Consider the following 19,105-nt stretch of genomic DNA (forward strand, 5'->3'; position numbering starts at 1 on the left):
GGCTGTTCGACAGTGGAACACACTCCTTCCTCGGAGTGTAGTGGAGTCTCCTACCTTAGAGATCTCTAAACAGAGGCTGCATGGCCATCTGTCGGGGATGCTTTGATTGAGAATTCCTGCATGGTAGGGGTTGGACTAGATGGCCCTTGTGGTCTCTTCCAACTCTAGGATTCTATGATTCTATGACTGCTCCAAGATGTTCTTGGGCTAATTTTGCTGCACAAATAATATATGCCACGGTCCAAAGTACTGCCTGGTTAGTTCCAGGTACCGAAAGAGGTTTTAGATGTGTTCTGCTAACAGCAGCTGCTTCCTTTCCCCTTCTCCACTCTGTGCCATGTGAATACAGCAACAGCTAGTCTTAAAATCCATTAAAGTCAACACAACCTAACTTTGTACAAGATGTCACCTTATGTTTCATTTAAAATTTGTTGATAAATTGTGTCAGAATATTGCAAAGCATTCTTCCTATGTATGCTGAACTGCAATGCAATCTGAATATATATTTGATTGAAGAATTAATCCCCTTCTATGTGTTCATGTTTAGAGTCTTACTTCGAGTTAGAATGCTGTATTACCTGAAACAAGAAGTCATTGGTAGTGAGTGCCAGAAGGTTTTTGAAGGAGTTGATGCCAGGTAAACCATACTAAGGTTCTTTCCTTGCTGTTGACTGTTAAATAAAGCTGTACTTCAGAATTCTTACAGTGAATTCATTTTTAATTGGATTTGTGACAGTTTAAATTGGGGAGTAATTTTCTGTTCAATGAGGCTACATTTCCCCCATTCTTTCAATGTGAATGGGAAATCAAAATGACAAATTGATCCTGTAATGGGTAGCTTTAACATCTGCTCTCTGGGTAAACATTTCAGTGAAATTGATATTTGGGTCCCTGAGCCAGACCATTCTGAAGTGCCAGCAGAGTGGTGGGATACAGAAGCAGACAAGTCTCTACTAATTGGAGTTTTTAAACATGGTAAGTAGTATAAGTATACAACTTGCTTTTCAAGTGCAAGTTATGAGATGATAGTATCACAAGATAATAGTAAAAGTATTTTGGTCTTTTCCAGGTTATGAAAAGTACAACACAATCAGAGCAGATGCAGCTCTCTGCTTTTTGGAAAGAGTAGGAAAACCTGATGATAAAGCAGTTGCTGCTGAACAAAGAGCAAATGATTACATTGATGGGTATGTTTGTGGTTGTTTTCTAAATCACTGTTTAAATTGTGTTTCTTAAAGGGAGCATCCACATAAGATAAATAGTGTGAATCAGCTAAATGAAGTTAATCTCTTCTAACAATTCTCATTATTTTAAATCATTTGTTTAAATTTCCTTGATTCAATTCAATTTAAGGTTGGCACTACTATGCTAAAGATCTTTCTACATTTTTTACATCGGGAATGGACAATGTCTGGCTCTCCAGATACTGTTAGACTGCATATGAAGACTCCATTCAATTCTGGATAGCATAGACAGTGATGAGGGGTGATGGGAGTTTCAGTCGAATTATATCTGGGGAGTCACAAGTTCATTTGGATTTCCACCTGCTTTTACCTCATGCATCATCTAAACACCTCACCTTCAAGGTGACTGGAAGCTGCTTTATTTTGCCTGTGTGTTTCACCCCGCAGTTCCTTTTTGTTCATCGCAGCAGTAGCATCTTAAGAACACTTTAGAGTTTAATTTTCCTGTCAGAAATGAAATTATTTTATTATTTTTCATTGGAAATGCATTACATTTAAAACTAAACATACTTGACCTGCATGTGCTTGATGTGTGTTTTTCAGTGATGTAGAAGACCCTGAGTACAAACCAGCTCCAGCATTGTTTAAAGATGATACAGAGGTAATGAGGTGTTTTTTTAACATTGTCATTAATTTGTTTCTCTGTATTTAACAGCAAACTTTACAGATTTTATGAGACTATTATACAGTCCGCCCTCCCCATACTCAGGGATCCGTTCCGAACCCCACCCCCCCAACATATGGGGAAAAGAGCTCAAGCCCCATAGAAAATAATGGAGTGCCTGCTTGTGGCAGCATGGGTACATGCCCCATTACTTCTGCCTGAGCTTACCTTCTGCGTAAGCTCAAAGCCACAGAAGGCAAGCCTGCCTATAGGGAGGGCCAACTGTATTTGTCTTTGGCGCTAAACATCTTTATGGTTAACACAATAACATTTGGTGTCATTTCTTAGAAACCCTACTTCTTGACTGTCATATTTTATTTTAAGAGACTTTGAGTCTCTTAAATTAAAAAGGAAGTTGACAGTAATCCATATTTAGGGTAAATTCTTGCTATTTTTAGATTGCATACTCATCTGCAAGATGTGTGGCCTGTGCTACTTCTGAATCATGTCTTGGTTCATTCTAGTGTTCTTTTTCTTTTTCTTAGGATGATGTGTCATCACCAGGAGATCTTGTAATAGCAGATGGAGGTAAAACCCCATGATTAAGTTGTGGCTGTGTGAATATCATTCTAGAATAGAGCAAGCTTGCATTTTGTATGGATCAAAACTGAACAAATCCATACTAATTATTGCTCTTTCATCTTTTTTTAAAATTATAGATGGTCAGATGATAGAAGGGGACAAGCTTTACTGGCCAACTCAGTCTGCCTTGACAACACGCTTGCGTCGCTTAATAACTGCATATCAGCGTACTAGTAAGAACAGGCAAATCCAGCAGATCCAACCAGCATTTCCAGTTCAACCCTGTGTAATGCAGACTCCATGTGAAGATTCTGCTTTGAATCCAAAAATTGTTGCCAAAATTGAAAGACAACAAAGGTCTGTTTAGGCTATAATTATCAGGTTAAATACTTATCATAGTCCACATTACCATAAATCTTTTTTTACTGCTTTCTAGTCCAGCGATCCCCAAACCTGGGTCTTCCAGGTATTTTGGACTTCAACTCCCAGAAGCCCCTGTCAGCTTGGCCAACAGTGAGGAATTCTGGGAGATGGAGTCCAAAGCAACTGGAGGACCAAAGTTTGGGAACCACTGTTCTAGTCAATAATAGTTTTGTATTGTTTGGAGAAGTTAATTAATTATGTCTACCTGCCTTCTTCGTTTGCAATTTAGGTGGACAAGAAGAGAAGAAGCTGATTTCTACAGAGTTGTTTCAACTTTTGGTGTAGTGTTTGATCCTGACAGAGCCCAGTTTGACTGGACAAAGTTTAGAGCCATGGCTAGGCTGCATAAGAAAACAGATGAGAGTTTAGAGAAGTACCTATATGCATTTATGGCCATGTGCAGGAGAGTTTGTCGCCTACCTTCAAAAGATGGTAGGTTGCTTGTGCTAATTTCCTTTTTTAAAACTTATGAAAAAGAAAAAAAATTTAGAGACAACAGAAGTTAAAATACATTTATAATTGGAAAGTGCTTCATTAAATTGTTTTTGGAATTTGGTAGAAGCCATAATAAAAATGATGATGATGATGCCCCCAATTGGGGTGTTTCACATAATACCTTTCCTAAGCCAATTAGCTTAGAAATTTATGCTCTGGAAATTGTTGATGTCTTTTTGTGTTTTACTTCACAGAACTTGTGGATCCAAATATTTTTATTCAACCAATAACTGAAGAGCGTGCATCTCGAACTTTGTATCGTATTGAACTTCTCAGGAAGGTACGAGAACAAGCTGTACGTCATCCGCAGGTATTTGAGCGATTAAAACTTTGTCAGCCAAATCCAGACTTGCCTGTTTGGTGGGAATGTGGGACTCATGACTGGGATTTACTCATCGGAGCTGCAAAACATGGGGTTAGCAGGACTGACTACCACATCCTTCGTGATCCTGAACTTTCATTTATGTCAGCCCAGAGGAACTACAGTCACAATAAAGTAGCACTTTCAAGGACTCCAACCCCACTTCTGCATCAGTATCAAATGGCACTGTCTGCATCTCCTCTTGCCCCTCAGGCAAGGCTGCTAGATGTTAAAGGGAGTACACTTGAGGAAACAAAAGCTAAGAATGAAAACCATAAAGAAGAAACCCATTCTTCAGGAGAGGAGTCTATGTCTACTGATGATATGCGAACAGGAGTAAAGACTGAACCTTTGAGCCCAAAGAATAGCACAACAGTACATGCTGTAGACCATAAATCTGCTGTGAAGGCAGATAATGACAGACGCATGGTTGCAGCAAGAACAGAGCCTTTAACTCCAAATGCTGCTTCCAAAAAACAGAGACCCAGCAAGAGAGGATCAGAATCCAGCTCCGATTCAGACTCTGATTCAGACAGATCATCTTGTTCTTCCAGGTCATCATCCTCTTCCTCTTCTTCTTCATCCTCTTGTTCACGTTCCAGATCAGGCTCCAGTTCTTCATCCTCTTCGTCTTGTTCTTCAGCATCATCCTCATCCTCGTCCTCCTCTTCATCGTCGTCGTCATCATCATCTTCGTCATCAGAAGAGAGTGACAGTGAGGAGGAGGAGGCACAAAAGAGGCGTAAGTACTGTTAAAAGATTAAAAATCCTTATTTGGTTTAAAAGAAAAGGTTAAAGGGGGAAAGTCTTTGGCTTACATGAGTTCAGTAATAGAAAACATTGTATGGACTAGAGAAACTCAGGAATTTAACTTGGCCCAGTTTTCTAAGCTAAATGACTGAGTTATACTTTCTGAGACTGGAAAGATAGTACAAATATTCTTTCAATTCCATACTTCTTCAAATGTCTTGTTATTACCATTAAAAATATCTCAAATAGTATAACTTTAATCATTTTGAGACATGCATGCTTCTCACCTCTTCAGTACAGGTTGTTCATCTAATAATAATTCATCTAGTTTGTCCATATTTCTTGTAAAGAGATTAAAGATTCTGAATAGTTCTAACTGCATTTGCCATAATCTAGAGCAGGATTGTCTACAAACACAGTGTATATACTATTGTTTCCTAATACAGTGGGCCCTTGTTATCCGCTGGGGTTTGGTTCCAGAATCCCCCGTGAATAACAAATTCCGTGGATGCTCAAGTCCCATTGAATACAATGGCATAGCAAAATGGTGTCCCTTATATAAAATGGTAAAATCAAGGTTTGCTAGTTGAAATTTATACTTTTTTAAAATATTGTCAAGCTGTGGATGCTTGAATCCGTGGATTAAAAAAATCCATGGATAAGGAGAGCCGACCATATAGTGCTGACAGCGAACAAAAGGAAGTCAGAAATATTCTTCAGAGACTTGTAGGCCTATTCAGACTTTATTTCTTCCTGTGATTGCCCCCCGTGAAGAGATTTGATTTGGGGGTTCAGACGAGACAGTTGTAACAATGAGAATATGTTTTGTGGTCTAGAAGGAAGCCTCTACTGATAGAATTTGATTTCCTTTGGCTACTTGGGTTTATGGCTTTTCGTTGTTCCTTCGATCATTGCTAGATGCTTGGTTTATCTAGTTCTTGGGCTTGGGTAATTTTTGACCAGCTTTCTAGTTTTTCTGCTTTGTGCTTAAAATACACCAGTCATTGTTTGTGTCATCGTGACTCAGGGATTCACTGCTGGAGTGGAATTACACTTGAAGACTGTTTTGGAGAGTGTCATAGCATTTTGTGGCATTCTAGACTCCCTGGAGTGAAAAATGATGGTCTGTAGCACAGCTTGTTTACAAGTGTCCCTCAGTCTTATGAACCAGTTGTCCTACTGTGACCTCCCTAATCAGTTGTTTGTAAAAAACATAAATTGTGACAGCAGTGCAGAAGGGGGTGCTAAGTAATTTAGCTAGTTTTGTGAGTTCTATTAGGGAAAATGGTTTTCCAGGTTTAAGTCTAGAATATTTTGTTGTTTTTGTTTAAGATACACTACAGTCGCCCCTCCTTTTTCGTGTGGGATCCATTCCGGACCCCCTCACGAAAATGGAGTTTCGCTTATATTCAAACCCCATTGGCTTCAATATAAGCATCAGAGCACACTGCAGGCATGCGTCCCATTCATTCTCCCTCTGTTTGTCCTTCACACATAAGCGAGGGATGCAGGTCCAAAGACCACGAAAACAAAGAGAGGACTATATATTAGGGTTTTTTTTTAATATTTTAGATTTTTTCCCATTTGCATATTGAGGTTTTTCACAATAACATATTTCAGTTTTCCCCATGTCTTGCCAACTGGTGGTCCTGATGACAATGATTTTTTTCTAATGCAGAAAATTCAGATTTCTATGAGACATAAGCTTTTATACATCATAACTCTAATATTGCAGAAATAGAGTACATAGTACAATGGGTTCCAAATTCTAATGGCCTAAAATTGTTTCTTTCAGCAGAAGGAACTCCTCACTTGAAAGCATATGATGAAGAGAGTGTAGCTTCCATAAGCACTGTACAGGATGAAACGCAGGACAGTTTCCAAATGAATAATGGAACGCCAAATTCTAACTGTATCTTACATGGTGGATACATGTTGGCTGCTTCCTACTGGCCCAAGGTAAGTTGGGATGTCAAATGCATACATCTTTAGGTTAGATTCCTTATTGTCATGTTCATTTTGTCATACCTATAAATCCAAGTAGTATATAGACCCAAGAAATAGCTACAAACAGCCCACAAAAAGAAAGGAGATGACAATAACAAACAAGTCAGCAAAGCCAAGGAGCTATATTAGAAGAACTCACACTTCTCTGGATCAATCTGGAAGAATCCTTTTTTAGTGATGACTGATTTGTGCAATTGATTTTAGTGCCAAGGCAGGATGAGGAGAGATTTCTGAACTACATTTTGTTTATTCTAGGATCGGATTATGATTAACCGTCTGGATAGTATTTGTCAAACAGTCTTGAAAGGTAAATGGCCTTCTGCAAGGAGAGGTTACGACGGCAATACTGTAGCTTCCTTCTATACCACCAAACTTCTAGACAGTCCCGGTGCCGCTGTGGACTACAGTGAACCTAGTCTACCAACTCCCCCAAATGCAGATGGGAAAGAAGAAAATGATCAGTCATCACAGTTGTCAAAGGTGAAGACGCATGTACGGGAAAAGGAGTTTACAGTGAAAATCAATGACGTATGTTTATTTTTATTGCCCTAGGACCTGATTGTGATTGCGGTGTGCAGCATGTTTTACCTACAAGTGGCTGCCTGCTCTCAATCTTACTTCCTTTGCACACACGTATGGGTGTTTTTGGAACATTTTCACCCCCATTTTAAATGCTTGTTTTTAGGAACCACAAACAAAATAGTATATTTCCTTGGGTCTTGCTGGTGAGATGCTTTCTCAAGTGGAGTTTGCTATGCTAGTTCTCGTGTTGTTACTTTCCAGGGTGTGTGATTTGAATGATCATAGAGTTGAAGCTCAATGTCTGCAAACAGGAACTTTCAAATGACTAGAATTTCAAATGCTCCTCATGAGCAATAGAATAATTATCTCTCCCCATTTCCAGAATTCTTTAGAACTGTACATTTGAAGATACATGGTAATGCATACTAATGAATACAAGATGTTCCCTAATAAATAAAGGTGTTATCTTGACACCTTCATGTTTATTTTTAAACACACACATTTATGTATTTACTTATATTTATAAAAGTATTAAAATACAGTTGATGCCGATACCAGATAAACACAGTTGAAATATCCTTGATTGGGAGAAAGTGAGAGTAAGGTATACCTGAACAAAATCACATATGAAAAGCATGAAATTATGAAATTAGTTTATTCTTCCATGAAAATATGCTAACCCTCATCATGTTTGTTTAACAGGAAGGTGGTTTGAAATTAATTTTTCAGAAGCAAGGACTTCCTCAGAAAAGGCCATTTGAAAGTGAAGATGGCACATTAGGACAGCAGCAGTACCTTGCCAGGCTACATGAACTTCAGAGTGCTTCGGAAACCAGCCTTGTCAATTTTCCAAAGTCTTTGCCGGAGTCAAGTAAGCATTTTAGGCTATTGATACTGGCTGTTCAGTGCTAAAAGACTTGCTGCATAGGAATTTTATTCATGACTTATGGGTTGCCATTCCAGTTTATCTTTGGCCTGAGTAAGTTAAGCGTATGTTCATATTGTTGTCCCCTAGTGGAGACTTGCCTGGATATTTCACATTACACATAGAGAGAGAGAGAGATCCTGCACCTATAAAACTGAGATGCTGGGCAGAAGCCTACGCTAGACCCAGGGACATAGCCAGGATTTTGGGAAGGGAGGGTCCAGACTAAGTGCCACCATTATAATGGGGCTTGGGTGCGGGAGCGCAGCTGCACACACTGTTCTTTGTATCTAATGGAAGGGGGCAGTCTGAACCCCCCTGACCCCCCCCCCCCCCCCCCCCCCCCGGCTACATTCCTGCTAGACCCCTTCTCCTTGACTTGCTAGTTTTTTGTGCGCATGGAGTAGCTTTCAGTCAGGTGTGCCATCACCACCTGTAATACTACACCCTCCATATAGGTTTATTTTTTCCAAAATCTCCTATCATTTTGGTGCAATCTAATCATGTGCAGAAGCGTAGGAATAGTTTAATCGCTTAAGTGTTTGATTGCTATTTTGACCAAGATTTGATATGCAAATGTCCAGTGCAGAGAAACAACTTTGGAGAAAATATAGAGGGAAACATAAATAAGGTGCTTCAGAAACCTATCAGAAACTAGAAAATAACTGAACTAAGATGATAGCATTACAAAGTGAGTGGCGAGTCTCTTGAAAGAGATAATGAGTTGCACTATGAAGCAGTAGCATTAGTAGTGAGCAGACAGAAGACCGATCTCTTTTTCTTTTCTTTTTTACTTCTTCTCATTTTTGTGTTGGGGGGCTTACCATGAGATACCCATCCACCCATATTTGCTAATCCCTAATATAAGGTGGCGATTGCAACAAGAAGGGAACATAAGAGCCTTTGGACTGTGTACATTAATATATTGTTATGTATGTTACATTTTTGTTTTCTAAGAACAGTGATTTCCAATCTTTGGTCTCCCATGTATTTGTGACTTCAACTTCCAGAAGCTCTTGGCCAGCAGTCAGGAATTCTGGGAGCTGAAGTCCAAAACATCTTGAGGACCACAGTTTGGGAACCACTGTTTTAGAATCTCTGTCCAGCAGTTTTACTTACTTTGTGATATTGTTTCTTTTTGAGTTGAACATATTCATTAATCCAGGGCAAGGACTCGCTTGCTAATTTTTACAGAACTGTTCATTTGATTAGGAACTGCAAGCCAATCAACTGCTAGTGCAAACGGTGTAATAACTGATGACCAACCTGTATTGAAAAAGAGGAGAGGAAGGAGAAGGAATATAGAAGGAGCTGATGTCCTCTTTATAAACAAAATCAAAGCACCTAACCATGTGAGTCAATATGAATCAATACTCAAAACAGATGTGCTGTTGTGATCTAAATGTTTATAATGTTGAGGGATTTAGTTCCTTAAGCTGCCATGTGTTGCTTTCATGCATAATTCAATATTGATTGCAGAATAGGGATCAATTGTAGTCTTCATTTAATTATAATAACCACTTTCCCTTAAATGTTTTTGGAGCTTTAAACACTTCATATTTTTGCAGGTTTGTCATGGCATTAATGCCCCCCCAGATTACTCCAGGAATAAACCCAGTACTTCCTTATGTACAATCCCAAGGCCTTTGTGATGCAGAAAGCCCAGTTCCAGTTATTAACTTGAAAGATGGAACAAGGCTTGCGGGTGATGATGCCCCCAAGAGAAAAGATTTGGAGAAATGGCTTAATGAACATCCCGGCTATGTTGAAGACTTAGGAGCTTTCATTCCAGTGAGTATTTTGTTGACTATAACAGAGCAGCAAACTTCATTTTACCTGTGCTATGATAGTTGAATTTGCTGTTGTTGTGTGCCTTCAAGTTGTTTCCAACTTATGACAACCCTAAGGTAAACCTATCATGGGGTTTTCTTGTCTGTCTTAGCTGACAGGCATACAGAAGTTGACAATTTTAGTGTGCCTTAAAGCTGTTTAAAATATTGTGGGATAACATGTAAACTAATTTATTTCACTGGCTATTTACTCAGAAACAAGTTCCACTGAATTCTGTGAACATCTGATTTTTAAGCAGTTTTAATAGTGTTACAAGGCACTGTGTTTTGTTTTGTTTTTAATTCTGCAAAAATAGAAAATGCAGCTTCATGAGGGGAGACCCAAACAAAAAAGGCACCGTTGTCGCAATCCTAATAAGTTGGATGTTAATAGCCTTACTGGGGAAGAACGTGTTCAGCTGATCAATAGAAGGAATGCTAGAAAGGTAATGTTTTGCTTTTGTTGTTTTGAACAATGCTTCTCAAACTGCATGATGTGAAATCTTGACATTGTTTTTCTCACTGTGCCAGGGAACAGCACCATTTGCATTTCATATTCATATCAATATTAATTTATACCACAAACAATAAATATAATAACATCTAGAACAACAGAATATTTATTTTATGTTTGGTTTGCAAACAATACAATTTGGAATTCCATGGCTGGAGAAAAGGTGGGTAATAAATAATGTAACTATACCTTACTGAGGTAGGAGTTTTCCAGAATGTCCTTTGCAACTAATTAAAATTGAGCCTTTGTGTTTAGGTTTTAAGCGACTACAGTGAGAGAGTCAGGGGACCGCAAGAAAAGCTTGAACTGTTGTCAGGATTTCCTATGAGGAGCCTTCCTTATTTATATCCATGCCTTTCCGCAGTCCATCCCCTCTTCCTAACAAACAAAAATGTGAGGGGGCCAAACAAAGAGTCAGTACAGTATCTCTTCGATAAGAGTATAGTTACCATAATTGTGATTTTTTTCAAATAAATAAAGTATAGGAACTTCAGGACTGCCTCACCAAAAGAAACTTTTAGTGTGCATCTTAGGCAAGGCAACAGAGGCATGCCTACAGACCAAGAAGATGTAATGGGAGGGATGCATGCACGCACTTCCAGCAGACTTATTAATTGCAAACTTACTGAAGAGTAGCAATAAAGTAGCTGCTCTGTGTGTGTGTATGTAGGGAGAGATAGAGGGAAGGCTCTGATTCTAAGCTGCATCAACAGAAGTATAGTGTCTAGATCAAGGGAAGTAATAGTGCCACTCTATTCTGCTTTGGTCAGGCCTCACCTGGAATATTGTGTCCAGTTCTGGGCACCAGAATTCAAAAAGGATGTTGACAAGCTGGAAAGTGTCCAGAGGAGGATGATCAAAATGGTGAAAGGGTTGGAAACCATGCCCTGTGAGGAGAGACTTAGGGAACTGGGTATGTTTAGCCTGGAGAAGAGAAGGTTAAGAGGTGATATGATAGCCCTGTTTAGGTATTTGAAGGGATGTCATATTGAGGATGGAGAAAGCTTGTTTTCAGGTGCTCCAGAGAACAGGACTCAGAACAATGGATGCAAGCTCCAGGAACAGAGATTCCACCTCAACATTAGGAGGAACTTCTTAACAGTAAGGGCTGTTTGACAGTAGAACACACTCCTTCCTTGGAGTGTAATGGAGTCTCCTTCCTTAGAGGTCTTTAAACAGAGGCTGGATGGCTATCTGTCTGGGATACTTTGAGTGAGAGTTCCTGCATGGCAGGGGGTTGGACTTGATGGCCCTTGGGGTCTCTTCCAACTCTATGGTTCTATGATCTTGATTTCTCTCTTCCATTGAACCCTCCCTCAGCTCAGAGTGGGCAACAGTGCTGTTCCTTTCACACATGTAACAAGATGTAAGCAGGTGCTTTTGAGGTTCATTTTGAGAAGCACTGGTTTATAGCTTTCCAGTTAGGTGCCTTAGCTTGTCATCATAACTATTTCACCTCATACTAAAATCAGCTTGTTTATTAAATTATGCATGTACACTGAATGTTGCATCTATGAAACAGGCTGAGAAATGTTTGCTTATACCTCACATTTCAGGTAGGAGGTGCTTTTGCTCCCCCATTGAAAGATTTGTGTCGATTCCTCAAGGAGAATTCTGAATATGGAGTAGCTCCTGAATGGGGTGATGTTGTGAAACAGTCGGTGAGTATATTTAACCCAGCAGGAGCAAGTGTTTGTGGAAGAAAGAGAACTAATAGATGCTCCACTTTACAAAGAAGGAAGACTGGCTTTAAATTTGGGGGGGGGGAATTGCATAACAAATACTAAAAGATGACATCTAGTGTTCAGTACTCTTGTGTACTGAGCTAGTCTGGTGCACTTGTATTCTGTCATCTTGTATAGCTGAGCCTACTTCCTCAGATGCAGGACGTAGGCTCTTATACGAAAGCTCATATTCCCAACTTCTCTCTTTCGCTTAGTCTCAAAGGTGCTACAAGATCCCTTTGCATACTGATATTCTAGGATAACACAACTATGTCTTTGAATTAAAATAAAAGGTGAGAGAGTACTGATGTTATTTTTCTTCCTTTCCAGGGATTTCTTCCTGAAAGCATGTTTGACCGTATCCTCACAGGGCCTGTTGTACGAGAAGAAGTGAGCAGGAGAGGGAGAAGGCCGAAAAGCGAGATTGCCAAGGCCACTGCTGTCGCAACAGCAACAAACATACAGGTCAACCCTTTGCTAGCCAATGGGCTACTCCCAGGAGTGGATCTCTCTACTCTCCAGGCCTTACAGCAAAACCTGCAGAATTTTCAGTCATTGCAAGTGACGGCGGGTTTAATGGGAATGCCTGCTGGTCTGAACACTGCTGGAGAGGCAAAAAAACATGGCGACGGTGTTCCCCATGCTGCTGTCAGGAGTGCCGGGCTTACCAAATTTGCTAGGAATGGGAGGACTCCTCACGAAGTCTTCAGAATCTGTTTCTGAGGGGAAAAAGGGAAGCGATTCCAGAGAGCCTGATGGAAAGAAAGAGAGGACAGAGAGCCCAAATGCACATAATGGTGGGGAAAACTCTGTATCTGGTTCTCCTTCTACATCGTCATCTGCTGTTGCTGCAGCTGCAAGCCCCTTAGCTCTTAACCCCTTACTGTTGTCCAATATACTTTATCCAGGGATGCTTCTCACTCCAGGCCTTAATCTTCATATCCCAGCTTTGTCCCAGTCAAACATTTTTGATGTACAGAACAGTGAAAATAACGGCACTGGCTTGACTAAGCCTGCGGAAGAAAAGGAAGAAAACTCTAGGGTTCAAGACCAAGACGTCAAAAGGGGAGCAGAGGCTAGTTCTCGCAATGAAAACAGCACAGATGAGGGTTCAGATAAAGCAGATGCTTCCTCCGGAACAGACAGTACATCATCCTCTTCTGAGGATTCAGATTCTAGTGATGAAGACTGACCCCAGACTCTTGCACTTAAATTATAAACTGATTTTGAATTTATTCTTTCATTACGTTGTTGTAAATAACCTGATGTTGAGTGAGTGCATCGATAATTTACTGACCGAACATTTCAGTATTTGTTTAGAAGTTCAACCTGCTTTCAGAAACGTTTTGCATGTAATATTTCCTGGGGTACATAACTTTCTCGACTTGTATGTACTCTCAGATACACAACGGTGTAAAAGGAATTACAGCAAAAAGGCATTATGGTTTTTGGTTGAGGGGTTAATTTTTAAGAAAGCTTAGTAAGAGCTGTATATTTAATATATTTGCAGTGAACACGATTCTTTATGCGCATTGTTGATTTAATCTGAATATAATTTTTACAGCCTCCTTGACACTTATAATTTACAGATCAAAACTCAGCAATAATTTGGGCAGCTAATGAATGTCATGAAAGCTGTAGAACCTCCATCACCATCCATTGCTTTAATTACATGAGAATGCTCTAGTGTTGCGATGCACTGCTGACGTTTCCAATTCAGGTACAACTGTGTTTAAAAGAAAAAAAGGTTTTCCCATTCGGCCAATTAATTTGGCTACTTGTTACCTCAGCTGAGTTAGTTTAGGAAAGTTTACATTAGCTTCTCTACTTGTTTTCATATTCTGCTTTGCTTTTAAAAGGCGTCCTATGTATGCTAACCTGGCAAGGGAAATTATCATTACCAGTTGCACTCTTTACTAGCAAAGGGACATTTTGATAGACGTTTAAAATAAAATCCCTTTCCTACCTATCTTCAACACCACGGATACCTGTTTTGTTTTAAAATTGCTCCATCTACAGCCTTCATGTTGTCGAGGAGCTGTGTCCACAGGTTGAAATAATTCAAAGTGCCACTTTCAACACTGCATACTTCATGTATAAGGATTAAATCCTCGGGTGAATGGCTTGTTTGCTCTGTTTGTTTAGGTTCCTATTTTATGTTCATTTCTTCATGTAGCCTCCTGTAGTTACCAGTTAATAATGGTAAGGGGAAATGCAGACATGTTTTAAAAACTCTCATATTTCTCTACAGGTTTGACTCTTGACTGTATAGAAAAACGTTACCCAGAATCAAGGTTTAGGGTATCGTCAGTTAAGTATAATAATGCTGAGTTGCCCAGGAACTTAAAGCACTTTCAACAATGATGTGAGAAATGCGTACCGCGAAACCATGATCATAACAGATGCTTAAAAAGCACCTGTTCAAATACAGATCCTGAGAACCTTACTACGTAAAATCAGTCTTAATGTTTGCTGTGTGATAGACGATTCCTTGTTCTGCTTCAAAGCTGCTATTACTCTGACATGGTGGAATCACAGATCCACGCCGCGCGGCGGAGCTGACTGAGATTAGGCCCGAGACTGTATTAAATCTCGCCTGCAGTCCCTCAAATGGATAAAAGTATTGAAGGTAGTCAACGACAAACCTTTTCAAAAAGGGAATAGTTTAATAAAATCTGTATTTTGATATGGTTCTGTTGCTTGCTTGTACAGTGAACAAGACTGTGTTGTTTTTTTTACCGAGATCTTTACCAATTAAAAAATAATAAAGTTTGTACATGCAAAATAATTAACCCCCTCGACTAGAAAGCAGTATTACATGTAATTACACAGTTATGAACAGTATCATTTGGATCGTGCTGGTTATTGTATTTATCCCCCCCCCCTTTCCCTTCCCTTTCATCCCCAAGAACAGTAGGACTTTGTTTGGCCCCATCATCATACAGCGTCTTTAGCAATAGTCAAAACATGCCACAGGGAAAAAGGGGTAGCAATTCTTCATCATGAAAGGATGTACCGACGCATTTAACATTTCGCCCTTTTGTAATATAGCACTTTTGTTTCTCTCGTATGTCTGTGCATCCATGATCTAGCCAAAGTTTTTCCAAACACGGTTGTTGACTTAGTCGATGGAGTATTTCAACAATATCATCACTTTGCACCCCCCACATGCCTCCCCCTCCCCAAAAAAGTAAAGTAAAATAAATCCTAAGCATAATTTTTAATAAATTTATGAAAAAATAAAGTATTTTCCTAATTATGGTCAAGTGGATTTGCTTACTGTTCTAGTGGATCTTCTTTCTCTGTAAGAATAAAGGCAATTTTACAGTGGGTTGGTACGGATTTTGAATACGAAGTAAAGGTTTTATCCGTATCGGCCGAAACATGTAGCTCTCAGCAAGGCTGCATAAAAAGACAAGGAGCCTTCATTAGAAACGCATTCGAAAACTGCAATTTCAGTTGCAAAAGATATCCAGAATGATGGAGAAGAAGTGTGTGTTTGGTAGTGACTAAAGGACTCTTAGCTGTTATTGCCTTGTATTTCTATCCCTCGTTTCAGGCTTCATGATCTATCTGTCTTAGTCCTGTTTTTATTTCTTTGCGACGTTCTTTGCAATATTTGCCAGTTGTGTTCTGTGTAGTCTGGAATTTTTTTCTTTTGCTTCCTTGTAGTTGAACGGGCGTCTTAAAAGTCATTTGTAATTTATTGAATTACTTTCTATGATGTTCTATAGAGCAAATGGAAGTTTAATTATTTTTTATTAAACATATTCTTTGACAACCCACGATGTTGGACTCAGTACGTTCAAACAGTGAAGCGCGGTTTGCGCGGCGGCGGCGTTGAAATTGGGGACGCGAGGTTGTGACGGTATTTGTAAAGCAATGGCACTCCTGAAGGCATTCGTTCTTGGATGAATTAATTCCTGGATAGCAATATTTTGTGCAGATACTATGAGCTGTCTAAGGCCCAAAAGACACCAGAAATTATCCACTTTTGAGACCGCTTTAGCTTTGGTATTGGCGGATTTGATTAATATGTTCTCTCTAGGCATATCTAGGTCCTCCAGTGCAACTCTATGGTCAACTTGGACTAAAAGTTGCCCTGAAAGACCTAGAGATTCCTGGAGAGAACGCTCTACTAGGCCTTTGTAGCTCCTCCAATGCAGTTCTATGGCCACAGAGTTGCCCTGAAGGACCTAGATATCATCATCATCATCATCATCATCATCATCATCATTATTATTATTATTATTATTATTATTATTATTATTATTATTATTATCTTGTTATTTGTGGTTTTTCCATATTCATGGGAGTCTTGTGCCCCTAATCCTAGTGACTCTGTTCTGCTTCGGATGGCCCTTGGGGTCTCTTCCAACTCAATGATTCTATGGAATATGGAGGGACAAGTGTATATCTTTACTCCAGTTCAGTGATGGCGAACCTATGGCATGCGTGCCAGAGGTGGTACTCAGAGCCCTCTCTATGGGCACATGTGCCGTCACCCCAGCAAAGAGTTTGTTACTGGAAAGCTAGAGGGACATGGCACTTTGCAATGAATAAGTGGGTTTGGGGTTGCAATTTGGGCACTTGGCCTCTAAAAGGTTCATCATCACTGCTCTAGTTCTATCATTGCTGCCCTTCCCATTCCTTACATGTCCCATTCCTTAGACGTCTTCTTATATTTTGCCTGCAGTCACCTTTGTCATCAGTGTTCGATCCAAGAATAGAAGTTGGAAGAGAGCCCAAGGGCCCTGATCCAGTCCAACTCCGTTCTGCCATGCAGGAACTCTCACTCAAAGCATCCCCAACACATGGACATCCAACCTCTCTTTAAAGACCTCCAAGGAAGGAGACTCCAGTGTTGCCAATTTTGGGAGCTTTACACGGACATTGGGATTTTTAAGTGCTTTCCATTTGATTTCCGTGTCTGGCTCTATTCCGGGAAGATTCAGGGACATTTCAGCTCCAGCCATTTGGAGTCACACTAACGGTTTCCTCCCTCTTTGCACCTGGAGCATCCTCATCATCATTTCAAAGGTCAATGGTTATGATGATGATTACCTGTCTCTGGGTTCCAGGAGGAATAAGAAGCAGTGGCCAGTGGGCTTCGCAAAGGGAGGCTCTTTCCCAATGTCCCTGTCCTCCATTGAGGGCAATGCTGCTAGAAAGCCTTACAGCTGGACGGAGGAGGAGGAAAGAAAGGGCCCTTGGCTTTGCCAAGCGAGGGATGGCTCTGCGCCTGGCACTTCCATGTGTGTATATACATAGATATAGATCAGAAGTGTGTGTGTATTGTGTGTACACACACACACACACACATTATATACACAGTTATATATCACTTTATTGGTGACTTGAATCATGTCAGTGTTAGGGGCCTTGGAGGACAGTCCCCATCATCCATATAATTTTATTGTACTGTATTTTATTTTATTATCTTTATTTTTACTGTTGTGACCCGCCTGGATTCCTTGTGATTGGGCGGGCTATAAATAAATTATTATTATTATTATTATTATTATTATTATTATTATTATTCCCTGACGATGCAGGAGGCAGGGGGACGCCTCAAAGCCAGCCTTTCTGCACCCTGGAGCCCCTCAAAACGCTTTGGAATGAAATCCCCATCATCCTCTGTCCCTCAGGGGCGGTGGCAGCCATGTTTTCCCGGGGATGATGGGAATTGTAGTGCAAAAGGGGGGCTCTGCCGCTGCCTTGCTCTCCGCCGCCCTCTGGTGGCTCCCTTTGTGCACTGCAGGCTCCATGACTCATGGCTGCGAGGCTTATCTCGGGCGCCCTCCAGTGGACACCATCGGCCAGCGAGAATCGCATTATCGCCCAATTCTTCTCTCAATTTCACTTTTGCGCGTTCATTGCCTCGCAATGTCGCCATTAGGCGCTTTTGCGCTCTCCCTCCCGGCTCTCCCTCTCTCTCTCGGGCGCCCTCGTGTGGCTCAAGTGGCGCACTTCGGTCCCTTGATTATCCTTCCCTGTCCTGGGGCGCCCTCTGGTGGCGGAAAGGGAGCGTTGCTGGCCATTCCCAGGCTCCAAGGGGCTATTATTATTATGGTGACAGCTGCGGTTTGGGTCCAGAACCTTCCTTGGATAGAAACATCTATAGATGTTCCAGTCCCATCCCATGCAATGGGGAATTACTATTGCAATCATTGTCATTGTTCTTATTCCAGTGGGCCTTTGGGATCTTTTGAAGATCGGGTCCAGGACCCTCCTGGATCTCAAAATCTGTAGAGGCTCAAGTCCCATTATATGCAATGGGGAATCATCATCATCATCATCATCATCATCATGGGCCCTTAGTATCCACTGTGGATTGGTTCCAGGAGTTTCCTTGAAGGCTCTTTTGAAAGAGAGGCTGGATGGCCATCTGTTTTTGGGGTGCTTTGATGGAGAGTTCCTGCATGGCAGAAAGGGGCTTGGACCAGATCCTTCTTGGGGTCCCTTCCAGCTTCTATGGTTCTAAGAGGAAGGAACATACAAAGTTATAATTATATATGTGTGTGTGTGTGTGTCTTTTTAATAGGTTTTGCTGCAGAATGGGCCTTTCAGGGGAGCCCTAGGAAGGGAGGGATCTGTCCCTCTGGCTCGATCTCTGGATCTCTCTCTCTCTCTCTGAATCGATCTAGGGGCTGCATTGCATTGCTCTGAGAATCCACAAGAGGGCGCCCTTGTATAAGGAATGTTCTTTATTAGCCACATCTTAATAAAACCGAAGTCTATGGGGACTCATGTGATTTTCCCATTGGCTCCCCATCCCTGAGGGGGCGTGGCCTCCATCCCTTGACCTGGACCTCCCTCCGCTCCCATTGGCTGTCTATTCCCGAGGGGCGTGGCCTCCTTTGCACGTGGAGCATCCTCATATTTATTATTATTGTTGTTGTTGTTGTAGGTATTTATGCCCCGCCCTTCAGCCCTAAAGGCTATCAGAGTGGCTTGCAATTGTATTATCTTTAATTAGATGGTTCCCTGCCCTCAGGCTCACAATCTAAAAGTTTAAGCATTTAAAGGTGAATGGTTTATTGTTATTATTATTGTTATTTGGGAAAGGTTCAAGAGCAAGGCTCCCTGAAACTGTTGGATCTCTGCCTCTGGGTTCCCAGGAGG

General features: G+C 40.8%; 1 protein-coding gene across 1 annotated transcript in view; it reads left to right on the plus strand.

Annotated features, from left to right (window-relative positions):
• CHD9 (chromodomain helicase DNA binding protein 9) overlaps positions 1–15,761 on the plus strand; it is a 78,115-nt gene extending 62,354 nt beyond the window's left edge. The window contains 18 exon segments of the mRNA XM_042437350.1: positions 548–637; positions 872–975; positions 1,070–1,187; positions 1,788–1,845; positions 2,394–2,436; positions 2,568–2,787; positions 3,083–3,285; positions 3,543–4,451; positions 6,255–6,418; positions 6,722–6,994; positions 7,691–7,859; positions 9,126–9,265; positions 9,482–9,502; positions 9,504–9,704; positions 10,060–10,188; positions 11,813–11,917; positions 12,311–12,595; positions 12,597–15,761. Coding sequence (XP_042293284.1) covers positions 548–637; positions 872–975; positions 1,070–1,187; positions 1,788–1,845; positions 2,394–2,436; positions 2,568–2,787; positions 3,083–3,285; positions 3,543–4,451; positions 6,255–6,418; positions 6,722–6,994; positions 7,691–7,859; positions 9,126–9,265; positions 9,482–9,502; positions 9,504–9,704; positions 10,060–10,188; positions 11,813–11,917; positions 12,311–12,595; positions 12,597–13,172 — 3,808 coding nt within the window. The 3' untranslated portion in view covers positions 13,173–15,761.
• Positions 15,762–19,105: the final 3,344 nt, after the last annotated feature.

This window comes from Sceloporus undulatus, chromosome 8, assembly GCF_019175285.1.
Source record: "Sceloporus undulatus isolate JIND9_A2432 ecotype Alabama chromosome 8, SceUnd_v1.1, whole genome shotgun sequence".
In the NCBI taxonomy this organism is placed as follows: Eukaryota; Metazoa; Chordata; class Lepidosauria; order Squamata; family Phrynosomatidae; genus Sceloporus; species Sceloporus undulatus.